The sequence below is a fragment of the Nematostella vectensis genome, chromosome 13, assembly GCF_932526225.1.
Source record: "Nematostella vectensis chromosome 13, jaNemVect1.1, whole genome shotgun sequence".
NCBI lineage: Eukaryota > Metazoa > Cnidaria > Anthozoa > Actiniaria > Edwardsiidae > Nematostella > Nematostella vectensis.
In genome coordinates, this window is record NC_064046.1 from 8313599 (window position 1) to 8330513 (window position 16915).

General features: G+C 42.1%; 2 protein-coding genes and 1 pseudogene across 2 annotated transcripts; 2 read left to right on the top strand and 1 right to left on the bottom strand.

The window, feature by feature from the left end:
- The first annotated feature begins 6399 nt into the window (after window positions 1-6399).
- Window positions 6400-11996, top strand: LOC125559128 (uncharacterized protein K02A2.6-like). The gene is made up of 2 exons (XM_048721114.1): window positions 6400-11526; window positions 11651-11996. The coding sequence occupies exons 1-2, from the start codon at window positions 8439-8441 to the stop codon at window positions 11794-11796; spliced, it is 3234 nt and encodes a 1077-aa protein (XP_048577071.1). The 5' UTR covers window positions 6400-8438; the 3' UTR covers window positions 11797-11996.
- Window positions 11997-12914: 918 nt separating this feature from the next.
- Window positions 12915-14363, top strand: LOC116614300 (myb-like protein Q). The gene is given in 2 exon segments (XM_032375153.2): window positions 12915-13789; window positions 13791-14363. Coding segments are annotated over 2 exon segments (990 nt in total). The 5' UTR covers window positions 12915-13144; the 3' UTR covers window positions 14136-14363.
- A 6-nt stretch (window positions 14364-14369) lies between these two features.
- LOC125559109 lies at window positions 14370-15147 on the bottom strand (annotated as a pseudogene).
- Window positions 15148-16915: the final 1768 nt, after the last annotated feature.

The window sequence follows — 16915 nt, forward strand, 5'->3', positions numbered from 1 at the left end:
CGCCATACATGTTTAGCGTTATCTCGGCTTTAGCTTATTCACATTTATCATTAAGGACTGATGTTAAATAGAGTTTTAGCGGCAGCAACTGCAGTGTTAGCCGTGGATCTTGTACTTTATAAGTGCTGGTAGAGTTCTAAAGAACGCGTTTACACGTTAATGTATCTACGGGGTCAATTACAGTCCTATATTTAGCTTGTTGGTAATGATGATATTTTAATCCAATGGCTTGCAATATTAGATGGTTCTATGATTATGGGAATGATTATGTTTGATCATTGTAAAAAAAATTCAAGTTCGCGTTCAGTAGTTAAGTTTAATTGCTGTTATTTCAGCTCTCGCCGCCATTTCAGGAGTCGTAATCAAAAAGGACATAATCGCATAAAGTTACAAGGAAGCTGCGAGCAGGGTAACGTTCGTTTAATGTCTGGAAAAAACATCACGCTACAGCAAAAATGAGTACTAAGAAACAAAATAAAGGCGGTGATGGCCAGGGTCCTCCAGCATACCCGAACCAACCGACAAGTTCAAAAAACGGTCGAAATTGGGAGGAAATCGTAACGCGATTAGAAAACGAGGTACAGCAGCTAAAGAACCCTGGGAACGCGGTAGTCTACGTCACGCGACGAAAGCTGAAGAAGTTTGACGGCCAAACGAGCGCCCCGGAGATAGAGGAATTTAAAGAAAACGCGGAGGAGATACAAGAGTTGAGAAATTTAAATGGGAAACAGGCGGCAGATTTTGTCCTCAGCCACCTTGACGGCCAACTCAGGGAAAAAATTCTAATCAGACCAATCTCGGAGCGCGACACGCCAGATAAGATATTTGATATCCTATCACATGCATTCCTTACATGATCCTTACCAAGTTCTTCGACCATTTTACGAGCGCAAGCAAAAAGAGGGGTAAAGTATCTGAGCTTTCTCGCACGCATTGTGCGAGCTTCTGAGGAGGATTGAAGCAAGTGACCCAACTGCGAAACCGAGCAGAGATCAGGCGTGATTAGCGTAACCAATTTACTGACAGCGTAGGAGATCCAATGCTGCAGAGACACCGATCGAGTAATGAAATTCTCTGTAATGAAATATTTTTTTCTGATGCTATTCCTGCAAAGAAAGGTTTTGCAACCCCCTAGTAGAGAATAAAGATCATTAATAAGATCAAAATAATATGTTCATGCCATTAATTTCAGAGATGGGTTTGGGCATTCAGGAAAGACAAAGTTCTTGTGTTTGTCAATACCAGCAACGGCTGGTTTTTTTCGCATTGCCAAATCCTTGGGAAACAGAATTTGGTTCAAGTTAGCGGAGAATTTGAGTTAAAAATTTTTTCACAAAAACAATATTAATTAGTATTATTAAAATCATCATTTATTGGAGTGTGATTTTTATGTGAGTCGATTAATACTAAAACACTTGTCCATGAATGTAGCTGTACTGTCTAATAGTTAATCTGGTATATTGAAAGCAATATATGTACTTCCAGTCTTCACAGAAAATATGATGAAATTCCAGACTATCGTGATAGACCAGGCTTTTTTTGTGGTTCACTGTATGAAAAGATTATACACATCAATGACACAGAACCACCAAACGTGGTGTTGAAAGATCATGTAACTGGAAGATTTTCTGTGAAAATCCAGGATGTCTGCGACCCTACAAAATCAAAATGGTATGAACTATCATTTGAAAATGAGACTAGCTTGTCAAAATGTGAATGCCAAGACTGGCGAAACACCATCTTCCATGCAAGCATTTTATTATGGTGTTTATGCATTCAGACTGGGGTTTTAATCAGCTGCCAACGTCATACAAGCATATACCATTCTTCAATATCAACTATTGTGTTGTTAAGAAGATGCAAGCAAGTACTATCATTCCCGACCAACAATCCCAAGATACAATTTTTAACCAACAAGTTAAGATGCAGCAGACGATCAATCATATGAAATGCCTAAACTATCTAAGCTTCTTCCACGGAAAAAAAAACATGTGTCGGATCAACTGCATACAAACGTTTAAGGGAGCATGCAAAAAAGGAGGTTTAATTATGGAAAGGACAGCTTTATAATCCCTTACCAGGAAAAGAAAGACAGCTGATTCAACAGGACAATGCAGCTTGGCCAGCTTTAGTATCCTACTTTCAAAGTCATGCAGACTCTGAAAAGCAAGGGCGAGTGCGCACCACAAAGTAGTTGAATGATGAAACTAAGATGTACTTGTTGTTCTTGCATTTTTTTCTCCCAACAGCCAATGTCTTTAGTGTTGCGTTTCAAGCTACCAGTTACACAACCATCCATTAACTACACGCCGAGATGAGAAAGCTAACAAATGTGATCAACAATGATGATATTACTCAAACACCATACCAAGATGAAGCGAACTAGCTTGAAGACGATGCAGTGGCAGCTGGTGAGAATGCAAAAAACCTTAGCGAACAGCCTACGCGAGGAAGGGATGGATCAAGAGGTGGAATGATTTTATCTTTACATCCGGCAGTTCTACGTCAAGTTTGTGTTTACCATTTTCAAGAAGTTTACTTTTCACTCTACCCTGTTGTGCGATCTTCGCATTCTCGGCCCGACAGAAAGATGCACCTACAAGGACCTACCAGACGCTGTTGTTTGTCTTGCAAAACAATTTCCACAGCTTGGACTGACAGAAAAGCTAAATGAATTGAGAACAGAAGCAGTCAATTTTCAGCTGGCAGATGCAGTAGATCTTCCACTGGTACACGATTTCGATGAATTTTGGGCACGCATGCATGATGTGAAGCAGGTAGCCTCTCCAACCTCACCATTCCACAATCTCCTCATCCTCGTAAGAGCTCTCCTGGCTTTGCCGGCAAGCAATGCAGACCGTGAAAGATGTTTTTCAATGGTGCAAAAATCGATACCGAGGAGCGCACGCAGTATATCGAGTATTTCGAGTTCAAGCCGACGCCAGAGCTCCTTGAGCTGAACAAATCAGCTGTCCGTCTGTACAACGTGAAAAACAGCAAGCAATAGAGTTCTGATATCATCCTTTCATTCTTGAATACCGGACAGACCCCCCATCCATTGTTAAAAGAAGTATATTACTTTCATCTGTAAAAAAAAAAAAAAAACAGCGAAATTGTTAACAGATTATTTTATTACAATAAAATGTAATGTTTGATGCGTTCGTCCTAGTATCGTACTCATTTTTTTTCGCTAATTCACAAATTCTTCTTTTGGGGAGGAGGGGAAAACTTGCGGCTGTCGACCAAAAATTCGGATTTCTGAAGTCTGTAGGTCGGATACTCTTGATCATACTTGAGGTATGCTTGGAAAAAAGCGGGGTAGACGTTGAGGGCGGCTGCGCAAGATAGAAAGGTGCATCATGATCAGAAAAACTATGCGCCTCCACTATTAGTTGTTGTATTTACGCAAGAGGGCCCAGAGATGAAGTATAATACAAGATGCCTGGGAACCGACTATGTTCGTTGTGGAGGAACTACCCATGGTATACGAAGGTACATATGCAGTAAAGCCAACATATGGCGGTGGTGTAAAGAGGGTCCACAGAGTGGTGCTGCAATCGTGTCCTGTGGCTCACTCTGATGAACAAGGAGACAAGGCACCGGCTTCCACTATCGCCAGGACAAGGCCATAAACGACAAAGAAGGATATCCCTTCATCAGAAGATGAGGACTCTGAGTTCCTGGTTGTGCTCGGTCAGCAGCCAAATCAAGTTCCGCCTCCTACAAGACGAGATCTCAGCAGAGATGTAGCCAACGACACCACACTCCAGGATAGCAGCCATAGAGCCCGGTCGCACTAGCAAGATGTTCAGGACATCTCTGTTTAGATAAGCCCAAAAACTGACAGATGTCCGTGATATGTTATGTGATATGATGCCAAGTGTGACCTATGTTTTTACACAACGCAACAAATTCACCGATTGGGACAAAACATCAAAGGAGCCGATGTCCTGCTCGGGGGCAGGACAAATGCCTTATATCAGGGCAACTTTTTTTAATATTATAATAAAGTCACTCACACAAAAAACGTAAATGGTCTCAAATAGCAACCTTCGCTATTTTTTCGCTAGGCCTTCGATCGCCACACACGTGTTAAAGCTAGAGATGAATCCCTACCAAAATCCCTAATTTCCAACAATCTGGCCACCCGTGATGAACAGTCAATCGCTGTCTGCGCAAAATATTTACCCTCCAAGGTACTTCTTTAACCAGTTCCGTGGAGAAACCAGAGAACAAGTCGGCGAGCAAAGCACCGCAAGAGGGAATTTGCAGTAATTTACTTCGCACGCGTGATCAACTTCATTTGCGCAATCTAAAGAGCATAGTCATCCGTCCTCCTATTCCCAACTTTAGGAGAACGGAAAACAACGGAACAGATACGGAAAAGCAAAGACCTGGAAGATCGTATGACAAATGGTCGGACGAGGACCAGGCCCTTCTTGTCCAACACGATTGGAGTCGAAGGATGCAAGGAAAGTTTGGAAGGAGATCACGCGGGAGGTCTCGAGAATAAAGAAGGTGACAATAGAGCAGTGTAAAAGAAGAATTAAACATTTAAATGACAAATACAAGGCAGCCACCGAAAAGAATTCCCCCAACTACAAAGAGTTTGATGGTGTCCTTGGCTGCCGAGATGTGGTAACATTTCACCACATCCAGGACTCGGCGAAATCCGAAAACGAACAGGAAACTGCTAATTAGCCAGCCAACGTTGCCTCTGTACAAGCCGATGCGAGAAGCAAAGACGACACTGTAACGCTAGCCTCAGGCGTTACAGGTCATTATCCACCCTTGATCGCCCTCTCGAACATTTAGCAGTTCAAAGTTGGTTGCAAGTGGACAAATACGAGAGCGATGAGCTTGCTGATGAATCGGCGGGAGAGAAGCGAATTAGAAAGGCCCAAGATACTTGTAGTTGATTTGATGTCAGTTGCTTATCTTTTTAGTTATTTGTGTTACAGAGTGGGACAATCAATCTGTCTTTCCTAGGGCATTCAAAGAGTTGAAGTTTGCACAGTATAAGATATGGCAAATAGAAGGAAAGAACTTAATGAAATGTCCAACTTGTACCATGTCCCAACATTCAGCACATGTTGATGGAAATTTAAAGTAATATCGCACACGTGAAGCCGACTTTGATTTTACCTTGACAACGCGTCGTTTTTAGCGTGGCCTGTGAAGTGTCTCCTGAGATGCCTTACGGTCTTATTGTTCTTACTGTGTGGGGGGGTTGCCTGTGGTGGTGACGTCATCACTTCAATGAAGCAATAATCAGAAAACCTAGCGTGAAGGTTAGATCGAGACGATCTTGCGGTATTGCACACGTGAAGCCGACTTTGATTTTACCTTGACAACGCGTCGTTTTTAGCGTGGCCTGTGAAGTGTCTCCCGAGATGCATTTAATTTTTTTTCATTTTCATCAGAGTTATCTTCATCGCTATTTTCTTTCCTTTCTGGAGAGCCAAGAAATAACCTGGACAGCATTTGGTGATGGATTATTCACTGCATTTGAAGATGAACTACTGGTCTCTTTTACAAGGCTAGTGGCCTGGTAATGCGGAGGGCTCAAAAGCTCTACTTCGTCTGATGATGTTGTTGATACATTTGCTTTGGATCTGTCATTGATACCATTTTGGCCATCTGTTGGTGAGGATGGGATAATGTGTGAAGAAAAAGCTTCAGGTGAAGGCTGTACTGCATCTGATGATTCACTGGTTTCTCCAACTGTCCCAGAAAATTGCAAGCAGCTAAATTTTTCCTTACGGCGAAATGAGCTAAATGCGATGAAGCTAAGGACTTTGACGACACTGTAACGCTAGCCTCAGGCGTACAAAAGGCGAAATGAGCTAAATGCGATAAAGCTAAGGACTTTGGGTTTGTAAAGAAAAGGAGACAACAGCTAAAAGACGCCCGCGACGAGCGAAAAAGAAGGCGAAGCGGCAACGCTAGTGCATCAAGACTTGCAGTATAGGAGGAGATAAAAGAGGGGGCCTTTTTCCGCGAAAGTTTAAATGCGGTTAAGGAGCAAGGGGAGAAACTAGCTGGAGTGCTGGAAAGCATGGAGAAAAATCAAAGCCAGCAACTCCAGCTTATGAACCAGTTTATGACTGGCTTCCTTACAGCAATGAAGAAGTAGCAGGAGAAACCATTCTGCAGTGAAATTGAAAAGCAGTGACATTTGTAAATAAAGTTCCTGTTTATGAACACTGAACACATTTTTTATAAAACACTATACACCTATTGATATATTTTTAATACTCCTGTTGACTTTTTATTTCTGATAAAAATTGATAAATTCAACAAAAATTGTATTTAAAAGTTCCGATTTTTTTAAATATGTATAAACAATATAGAGAAAAAAAGATTTCATTACTGTATAATCTTATATAATTAATAATCATACTAAAATCTCAATAAAGGAAATTATTGTTTGTATTATTAAACAAGAACGATGATGTTTTAACAGTAAAGATGAAGTAGAACTAATGTCATTCTATTTTGTTCATGAATTCCATACGAGTTACTTGAGGTAACTCTTATTCTCGCGAATTGTTCGTAGTCTCTGGCTATGGTCTAATATGAAATCTTGATATGGGGTAAGCACTGTCCCCGAGTATATATGGTTTAATATCCCATCCCGATGCGCGAGTTCTTGTAAACCCTGGCGTCGTACATACTTCCTGTGTAACCTGCGAATACATCCAAAAGTAACCAGTACCCAGGCCCAGGCCCCCAGTCTTTGACGGGAATATATTAGATTACCCAAAAGTGGAGAGCACCTAATCGATGAAGAAGCGTCAAATCCGAGCCATAAGTTGTAGTACCTCGGTGCATACATCGCAGGTGCCGCAGGGGAAATGATTTCTGGCCTACTGGGTCTTAGGACCAGCAACGCCTACCAGAAACAAAAGAAGAACTTCAAGATTACAGAGACTTTCTCATAATGACTCATGAGACAATGAAACCCGTGGAGTACCTAAGCGAACTGAAACATTTTCAGTTATCAGAGAAATAACCGAAATAGCTGATTACAAAAAAGGTAGAAGAAATAAAGGGCCGATACACCTTCGCTGACTTGATGGACCTTGGGCAAGAAGCTTCTAAAGACGCAAATCATCCAGTGTTAACCCGCAAGGGCCTGGAAGAGTTGACGCGAAAGGAAGAGAGCCAGAAAAGAAATGTGAGAGGACCTAGAGGTACCGCACTCGCCTCAAAGGGAAACGAAAACCAACCGAAGCAAACCGATGCCCGGGCAAAGCCCACTGACAGCAAATGTACGGTATGTAAGCCCTCGCACAAGAACCACGTGATGAATGAACTGACCCAAGAAACTATGAAAGAGAAAGAAGATATATGCAAGAAAAGAGGACTGTGCTTTGGGTGACTTTCCCAAGGACACCGAAGGAAAGAATGCAAAAGCAAAAAAATGCACTTTTGGCATTGAATATTTTATTGGTAGTAGTCACAGATGCACAGGCGTTGAATATGGCGGCCATGTTTTTGCTTGCTCTGCGATTATCAGATCTAGTGGTTTTCAGCAACCTTACTACCCAACCTAAAAATGGAATCTCACCCTATCTGAGGCTCCTCCGTCGACAAGACTACAAATCTTCGAGCTATCATGTATATTTACAGAGATAATTCACTCTCATAGGCGGTCAAGCTCTAGTACCTAAACATCGATCTCTCACACCACCTGGACATTCCAGGTCGAAGATCCCTATTGAAAAATGGTCTAAGCATGGCTTTACATCTTTGGTAGTACCGGGGCATGATCCACCGACCGACATTACCGTTTTTGTAGTTGATAGGGTCCCCCGGTCCCGATCAACTGGACCCTAGGAGTACATCCTTGGCGGGAAATTTGCATATTCGCCAAACCAGTCCACCTAGGGGAAGGAAAACCCTGATTCCAAACCTCCGCTGCCTTGCGGCTATACCCGTTGTGGGAAAGGCTAAGGGAGCAAACCCCTACAGAAAACCCGGAGTGGAGCCCCGTTAGGCAGCCTGTCTTATCAGTCGCTGGCAACTCCTGCAGTCGACCTGGTACCAAACGTATTGGCTATGTCTTTCCTTTGGACCCTATCAGCAAGACCGAGAGGGGGATTCTGGGAGTTGGGCAAACCAGTCTCTCCATATTTTATGCCCAGGCTAGCGCCTGGAAAGAAATGTCAACTTTCATCGCGCTGATGTCATGGACACTGACTGTCCGAAGACTGCCTACTACTAATGGTCATTATCTGTTATGAGTAGTCCTTATATGGTAGTCACGCCATCACGTGACTAACAAGCAACCCTGTAAGCCTGCCATGTGATTTGAATAAATCAGTCTGAATGTGATCTTGTCGTAGCCTGTAGTCCTGTTACTATTACAGCCATAACTCAAATCATTACATGGTACCAGGAGTCGGAGGTCAAGGGCGACAATAATCATAGATATGGAGAAAATCAAGCCACCGCCAGAACTAGACATGGATAGTCGGAATTTAGCGGAAGCATGGAGAGAGTTTGAAGAGAGCTGGGAGCTGTACGAGATATCGAGTGGGCTAACAACAAAGGAGGAGAAGGTCCAAGTGGCCACACTTTACAGTATAGTGGGGCTGAAAGCTCGAAGAGTTTTAAAGACGCTACCAGGAATACCAGAGGCGATAGCAGAGAGAAAGGTCAAAGACACCCTGAAGGCCCTAAAGGATTATTGTATGCCGCGCACGAATGTAACCTATGAGAGGTACATTTTCCGAACAACCACTCAAGGGGAACGGCAGTTCGATACATTTCTAACCGAGTTGAGACGCAAGGCCGCGCTGTGCGACTTTGGTGTAATAAAGGACTCGCTCATACGTGATCAAATCGTTCTTGGAACCAACAGCCCTACGCTGAGGGAGCGACTCCTCCGTGAACCGGATTTAACCCTCACGACAGCCATAAATCTGTGCCGAGCTTCAGAGCAGGCGATTGAGCAATCGAAGTTGATCACGAGGCCAGAGCAGTCACAGGAAATCAAGGAAATTGATTCGCTAAACGCAAGAGCTCCGACACAGAATCAGAACAAGGGACAGAGCTTCAAATGCAGATTTTGTGGGCTGCAACACGATCGGGGGAATTGCACAGCATACAACGCAACCTGTCATCGGTGCAAGGAGAAAAATCACTTCGCCCGCTGTTGCACGAGGAAACTCCCCCAACCGCAAGCACATCAACAACAGCGTGGTGCTTCTAGAGCTATCCGCGAGGTCGAGTTACAAGAGCAGCAAGACCCAAACAACCTGTACAAAGAAATCGAGAGCCTTTACATCGAAGAGATCAAAAGTAGCAACAAGATAAAGTGTGTGGAACAGTGCCTGAGTTTGAATGGGAAGAACGTGACTTTCAAATTAGACAGCGGCGCAGAATGTAACGTGATCCCGGAAGCGGTTGCGAAAGAACTTGACTGCACGATCGAACAAACAGCACTCAAACTACGAGCTTTCGGAGGAAACCCCCTAAAAACTGTAGGCAAATGCTATATAGATACACTTGTCCAAGGGCAAGAGAGCCCAATCGCAGTTGAGTATTATATAGTAGAGCACAATGTTAGACCCATTTTAGGCGTAGAAACGTGTCTGAAATTAGGTTTAATCACATTTAGTGGTGGTGCGCGAGCGCAAGGTCTTAGCATAGATGCGCTAGAGCAGCCACGCAACCTCCTGGATCAGTTTGAGGATGTTTTCACAGGTCTGGGATGTGTTGAGGGTGAGTATGATATCTGCCTCAAAGAGGGCGCAAGACCTACAATTCAGCACCAACGAAATGTTCCACTGCGTTTGATAGAGCAGTTAAAAACCACCATCAATGACCTTGAGCAACGGGAGGTAATCAAAAAGGTCAACGAGCCAGTTGAATGGGTGAGTAACCTTGTTATTGTAGAGAAGAAAGATAAATCCCTTAGACTATGCCTAGACCCCCCTGATTTAAATGAAGCCATTGTAAGGGAAGATTATAAACCGCCTTCAATCGAGAAAATATCAAGCACCCTTAATGGGTGTACGGTATTTACAGTTGTAGATATGTCCAGTTGCTATTGGCATAAGAAGCTGAGTGATGCAGCATCATTACTCTGCACATTTAACACGCCCTTTGGTAGGTTCCGGTTTTGTAGAATGCCATTTGGAATTTCATGTGCTAGTGAAGTGGCACAAAAAATGGTAGAGGAGCATTTTGGTGACATAGAAGGTGTGCTTCCTGTTTATGATGACATTATTATTGCAGGAAAAACGACAGCCGAGCATGACAGAGCCCTACACAAGGTGCTTGAGAGAGCCAGGGAATGCAACATCAGATTCAACAAATCCAAGATACAGTACCGGCTAGACAAGGTAAGCTATATGGGGGAGGTGGTCAGTAATAACGGGTTCACGCCAGATCCTGCTAAAGTATCAGCCATTTTGAAGATGCCTGTCCCACAGTGTAAAAAGGATTTACAGAGATTGCTGGGAATGATCAACTATTTATCAAAGTACATACCCAGCATGGCTGAATTGACTGCCCCATTGAGAATGCTCCTGAGGAAGGAGGCAGCCTGGGCCTGGCACCCAGAGCATGATGCAGCATTAGCTAAGCTAAAGACAGCACTCACAAGCAAACCAGTACTTAGATTCTATGATATACACTTACCTACCACCTTGCGGGTTGACGCCTCAAAGAGTGGACTTGGAGCCTGTTTGCTCCAGAATGGTCAACCTGTAGCATATGCCTCCAGGGCCCTGACTAGTGCAGAGCAAAACTATGCACAAATAGAGAAGGAGTTGCTGGCAATTGTATTTGGATGCGAGAGATTCAATATGTATACCTATGGGGCAGATATTGATGTTATGACTGACCATAAACCTTTAGAGTCCATCTTTAGGAAACCGCTGCACAAAGTGCCTCCCCGTCTACAGCGAATGAGGCTGAGACTCCAAAAATACCACACTTCTGTCCGTCACGTGCCAGGCAAATACCTATACATAGCCGACACCTTATCCAGAGCATATGACACAGAAGCCCAAACCCAAACTAATGACATGCATGACGAAATGGAGCACATGGTCCATTGTATTATGACAGACCTGCCTGTCTCAGACACGAAGCTCTCACAGCTCCAAGAAATAACAGGCAAGGACCAGGACATGTTACTTCTTGGTAAGTATATAAGGGAAGGGTGGCCGCAAAACAGACAAAGTGTTCCAGTGCAACTTAGACCCTACTGGAATGTGCGTCATGACCTACACCTGTTAGATGGGCTTGTCATGAAGGACCAGCGAATAGTTATTCCAGTCACATGGAGACCGCAAATTCTCCAACAAATACACAAGGGCCATTTTGGTATAGAGAAAAGTAAGGCTAGAGCACGGGCCGCGGTATACTGGCCGGGTCTTAGTGCCGACATCTCCGAAATGATAACAAAATGTGACAAGTGTTTAAGTTTACAGAGAAAACAGCAGAAAGAGCCAATGCAGCTCAGGGAGGTACCACTGTTGCCATGGCAACACATTGCATCAGACATTGGTGAGTATCAAGGGAAGCTCTACCTGGTGGTCATTGACTACTATTCCAAGTATATAGAAGCAGTGAACATGAGTGGAAAAAAAGCTGGACATGTTATCAAGGCGCTGACCGAAATTTTTTCTAGACATGGATACCCTGAAACGCTCACAGCTGATAACAACCCTTTTAATGCAGAAGAAATGCACGAATACGCCAGTCGATGTGGATTTAGAGTTATTCCTACTAGTCCTTTATACAGCCAGTCCAATGGCCTGGCAGAGAAAGCAGTAGGGATTGTAAAGGGAATCCTAGGTAAGGGATGCAATCTACATGAAGGTCTAATGGTCTATCGCAACACTCAGGTAAGTAATTTTCCATACTCTCCTAACCAGATGCTTTTCAGTCATCAGGTACGTACAACCCTCCCCATGCACCCTAGAGCCCTTCTCCCCACTGTGCATGATGACATCCGCATACAGCTACAGGATCGGCAATTGAAAACAAAAGAGTACTATGATAAGGGATCAAAGCCCATACCCCCATTGAAGGAGGGGGATATGATAAGGTTTCAGAAACCTGGGGAGAAGAATTACAGTCCTGGTTGTGTCAGTGGAGTTCACAACACTCCCAGGTCCTATGTGATAACAGATCAAACTGGGAGGGAGTATCGCAGAAATAGGCGCGCGCTTAATGCATCTAGGGAACCACCACTGTATGTCAGTAAGGATGATATGCTAGATAGCACCTTCGAAAGTGAAAATGTAGTGATCACTCCAGAAGAGCCACGTAGATCTAGCCGTGCCAAATCTGCACCAGTCTGGCACAAGGACTATATCATGGACTCATAGCACCTCATATCTTATCCTTATTATGCTATTGATTAATTATGATTATTCATAGATTATTAATTATTGTATAGCTTAACTTGAAAGGGGGATGTTATGAGTAGTCCTTATATGGTAGTCACGCCATCACGTGACTAACAAGCAACCCTGTAAGCCTGCCATGTGATTTGAATAAATCAGTCTGAATGTGATCTTGTCGTAGCCTGTAGTCCTGTTACTATTACAGCCATAACTCAAATCATTACATTATCCACCCTTGATCGCCCTCTCGAACATTTAGCAGTTCAAAGTTGGTTGGAAGTGGACGAATACGAGAGCGATGAGCTTGCTGATGAATCGGCGGGAGAGAAGCGAATTAGAAAGGCCCAAGATACTTGTAGTTGATTTGATGTCAGTTGCTTATCTTTTTAGTTATTTGTGTTACAGAGTGGGACAATCAATCTGCCTTTCCTAGGGCATTCAAAGAGTTAAAGTTTGCACAGTATAAAGCCCTATTTACACTACACAAACTAACCCGGGTTAGTTTTTCGTAGTGTAAATGCAACTAACCCGGGTTCGACCCGGGTTAAAGTAATCCACCTCTCGAGGTGGGTTAGTTTTAAAAGTAACCCGGGTTAGTTTTCGAAAGTGTAGTCTAAGCGGGAAACTGGGGCGAACCCGGGTTAGTTTCTGTAATGAACATGCGCACTCGCGTTTAAAACAAAAACGGCGCCAAGCAAGGCTCTCTCTCTTGTTTTCACTCGACAGTCGATACAGTCAGGACGTCACTGGTTTTTACAGTTTAAATTGAAAAAATGAGTTCAGGAAATATTTCTCAAGGATCGACTTGGGCCTCTGATGAGGTTTCAATGTTGATAAGTATATGGGCAGACGAAAAAATACAGCAACAGCTAGACAATTGTTCCCGAAAGAGGTCAGTCTTTGAGAAGATTGCGAAGAGGTTGGAAGCTGAAAGTGAAGGCCGATTTACCCGCTCGTACCAGCAAGTCAGCGAAAAAATAAAACAACTAAAGAAAGCATATAAAAAAGTGAAAGACAATAACAACTTATCTGGAAGGTCACGAAAAACTTTTAAGCATTTCGACCAAATGGATAGGGTTATGGGAGATAGGCCCATAACTAGGCCTCCAAGTTTATTCGAGAGCAGTGAGCAAGCTTCAATTCAGGGTGATATCGATGATGATGAGTTTGCCCTGGAAGACCCTGAGGAGCCTGATTTTGATAATAATGCCTCTTTGGTTGAGCAGGATCAGATAGAGAGCTCATTAACTACAACATCATCATCAGCTCCTTCACCAGCAGCTACAGCTACCTCAAGCAACGGAACTCCACCCTTAACTAAGCCATCCACAGTGCCCAATGAAGATCAGGAAACTCCTGTCAATAAGGAGAATATTCTTAGCTCAAGAAGAGGAAAAAGTAAAAAAAAAAAGCAGGAATGAGACATTCATGTCAACTGCCTTTGAAATTATGCAAAAGCAGCAACAAGTAGCAGATGACAGGTTTTTTAAAATGGAAGAAGAGAGGCAACGTCGTGAATATGAAAGAGAGGAGAAGAGAAGAAAAGAGGAACAGCAACACGAAATCTATATGATGCAGATGATGGGGAATATGTTTATGAGAGTGGCTGAAAGTTTTAATTGTGGTCCAAATTTTGCCTACCAGCAACAAATGCCAGGTTTTCAACATATTCAGCAACAACAGAGAAGCCAATATCCTAATCCATCTGCTTCTACCAGTAGTGGAGAACTTCCATCTGATGGAATGCATTACACTTCGTTGTAGAATAAACACAAAAAACTACATATTATCAATCTACTGTATATATAACCATTGTAATCCATAAAATGATGTTTGTTGTTCTTATGTTAGTTAGTATAGTAAAGTTGTTATGCTCTTTATATTTTAAAGTTTTTAATAGATAAAAGTTCTAACGTTAGCTGATATATAAAGTTGTTATGTTAGTTATGTTTAAAAGTTTTTTATAGATAAAAGTTCTTACTAGCAAATATACAAAAGTTGTTTTTCATAAAAGAGTTTACTACAAATCCACATCTTGACAATATTTTACCAGTGCATTCCTGATAGAATCAGCATCCTGTGATGATTGGCTTCTACTGTCATTACCGCCAGTTGGCTGAGTGGAGGATTCCTTTTCGTACAAATCAGTATCGAATTCTTCGTTGAAAAGCTCACAGATGTTATGTAATATACAACAAGTAAACACTATTGTATTCGTCTTTTCAATTTTCACTTCATTTTGTTTTAACAAACATCTCCATCTTCCCTTTAACCTGCCGAAGGCGTTTTCCACAACCATTCTGGCCCTACTTAATCTGTAATTGAAATGCATTTTCTCTGGCCCAAGACTGCCATTATCAGAGAAAGGTTTCATCACCCATGGTAAAAGCGGATATGCAGCATCTGCAGTGATGAACAATGGTGCTTTAACACCATCTATGTCAGCAAATTGTTCCTTTGGAAATAAAGTTTTATTTTGACCTTTTGTGAAAATAGAAGAGTTTGAAAAAACTCTGGCATCATGAACTTTACCAGGCCATCCCACATTTATATCAATGAACCTGTATCTGCTGTCAACAACTCCTTGAAGAATAATAGAATACCAGCCCTTGCTGTTGTATTAATCAGCATGGAATTCTATTGGGGCTTTGACAGGAATGTGCGAGCCATCAATTGCACCAACACATTGTGGAAAGCCCCACTTGTGTTTAAATTCTGCAACCACTTTGTCAAGCTCTTCACCAACAGGGATTTTTATACCTAGTCTTGAAGCATATTATTCACAACTGAAGAACAGAATTCTTGAGTGATGTGACACACACTTGCGTCGGATATGCCAAACAGATGACCAATGGTTCGGTAATCTGAATTTGTTGCTAGTCTCCAAAGAGCCACACCAACTCGTTTTCTAACGGTGATAGCTTGCCTTAGATGAGTGTCTTTTTTGCTCATGAATGGGGAAAGCTTTTGACAGAGGAAGTTGAATGTTGATTTCCCTATTCTAAAGTTTTTTCTCCAGTCTTCATCATTGAAGGTCTGTTCCACAATAAGATCCCACCAATTATCGCTTCTGGGTTTTACCCAAACATATCTTGATATTTCTTGAGGTCTCGAAAACTCAAAAGTTAAATTGTTAATCGTACGTTTAACAAGTCTTGCCCTCGATGTCAGATAACTATTTATACGACGCTGAGCAGAAATTCTCTGTCTCTCTCCCCATCTTCTTCTCCTTACAGTTCTTCTTTTAAAAAAATATTGTACTGCCAGAGCCATGATTTTCAGCATGAAAATACCTCGACAAAACTGCGCGCCTAAAAGTTGATGATTTGCTTTGTCCGCCATATTATACTTTGATGAATCTACTACTACGCATGCGTTCTGTTATTGACCCTGTTTCGTCTCAGATCAGTGCTTACACTCCAATCCAAAACTAACCCGGGTTAACTTAGCCCGGGTCGAACCCGGGTTAGTTTTGTGTAGTGTAAATAGGGCTTAAGATATGGCAAATAGAAGGAAAGAACTTAATGGTATGTCTAACTTGTACCATGTCCCAACATTCAGCACATGTTTATGGAAATTTAAAGTAATATCGCACACGTGAAGCAGACTTTGATTTTACCTTGACAACGCGTCGTTTTTAGCGTGGCCTGTGAAGTGTCTCCCGAGATGCCTTACGGTCTTATTCTTCTTACTGTGGGGGGGTTGCCTGTGGTGGTGAAGGTTAGATCGAGACGATCTTGCGGTATTGCACACGTGAGACCGACTTTGATTTTACATTGACAACGCGTCGTTTTTAGCGTTGCCTGTGAAGTGTCTCCCGAGATGCATTTCACTTTTTTTTTCATTTCCATCAGAGTTATCTTCATCGCTATTTTCTTTCCTTTCTGGAGAGTCAGGAATAACCTGTACAGCATTTGGTGATGGATTATTCACTGCATTTGAAGATGAACTACAATAGGGTGGGGCCCTATTGTTTTTTTTTCAGAGGATACAATCACTATAAGTCAGCTGGAAGGTAAGATTGTCTGATATCTTGATCCCATAAGATAAGTAGACCCTGCACGCAGGGTTGACTTAGGGGTTAATTTATTTTAACACCCAAAGTGAGTCCTATTGTATTAACAATATAATTTTATTGAAATGTATTATTTTATTTATGTAAGTTATAAGTTAACAACAACATTTATTTATTTTGAAGTCAAATGAGCGGGCTAAAAAATATCCAGACTTGATTGAAATTTATAGAGAATAAACATATTTTCAAGATCAACAACACTACAAAAATATTAAAAATCTCTAGATTTTATTGAAAATGTTCCATACAAATAAAATGACATTCAATGAGGTATAAAGGTATTTTAGGGAAATAATAAAACTTATCTAAAGGAAGCACCAAAGTACCAAAATAATTTTCATAGATTTAAGTAAGTACTTGCTTACATATTTTACATTTACATGACCTACTGCTCGATATTCTGATGGATCTTGCTCAATTTAAGTTACACCCATGCTGTACTTTACCGAAATCGACAAGGTTAAAATGA

What these genes read in the sequence shown, in the direction of transcription:
- LOC125559128 (XM_048721114.1), top strand. Translation starts at nt 8,439, where the DNA reads ATGGAGAAAATCAAGCCACCGCCAGAACTAGACATGGATAGTCGGAAT. An exon ending in ACACATTGCATCAGACATTG is followed by an intron (nt 11,527 to 11,650) that starts GTGAGTATCAAG and finishes AATTTTTTCTAG; the next exon opens with ACATGGATACCCTGAAACGC.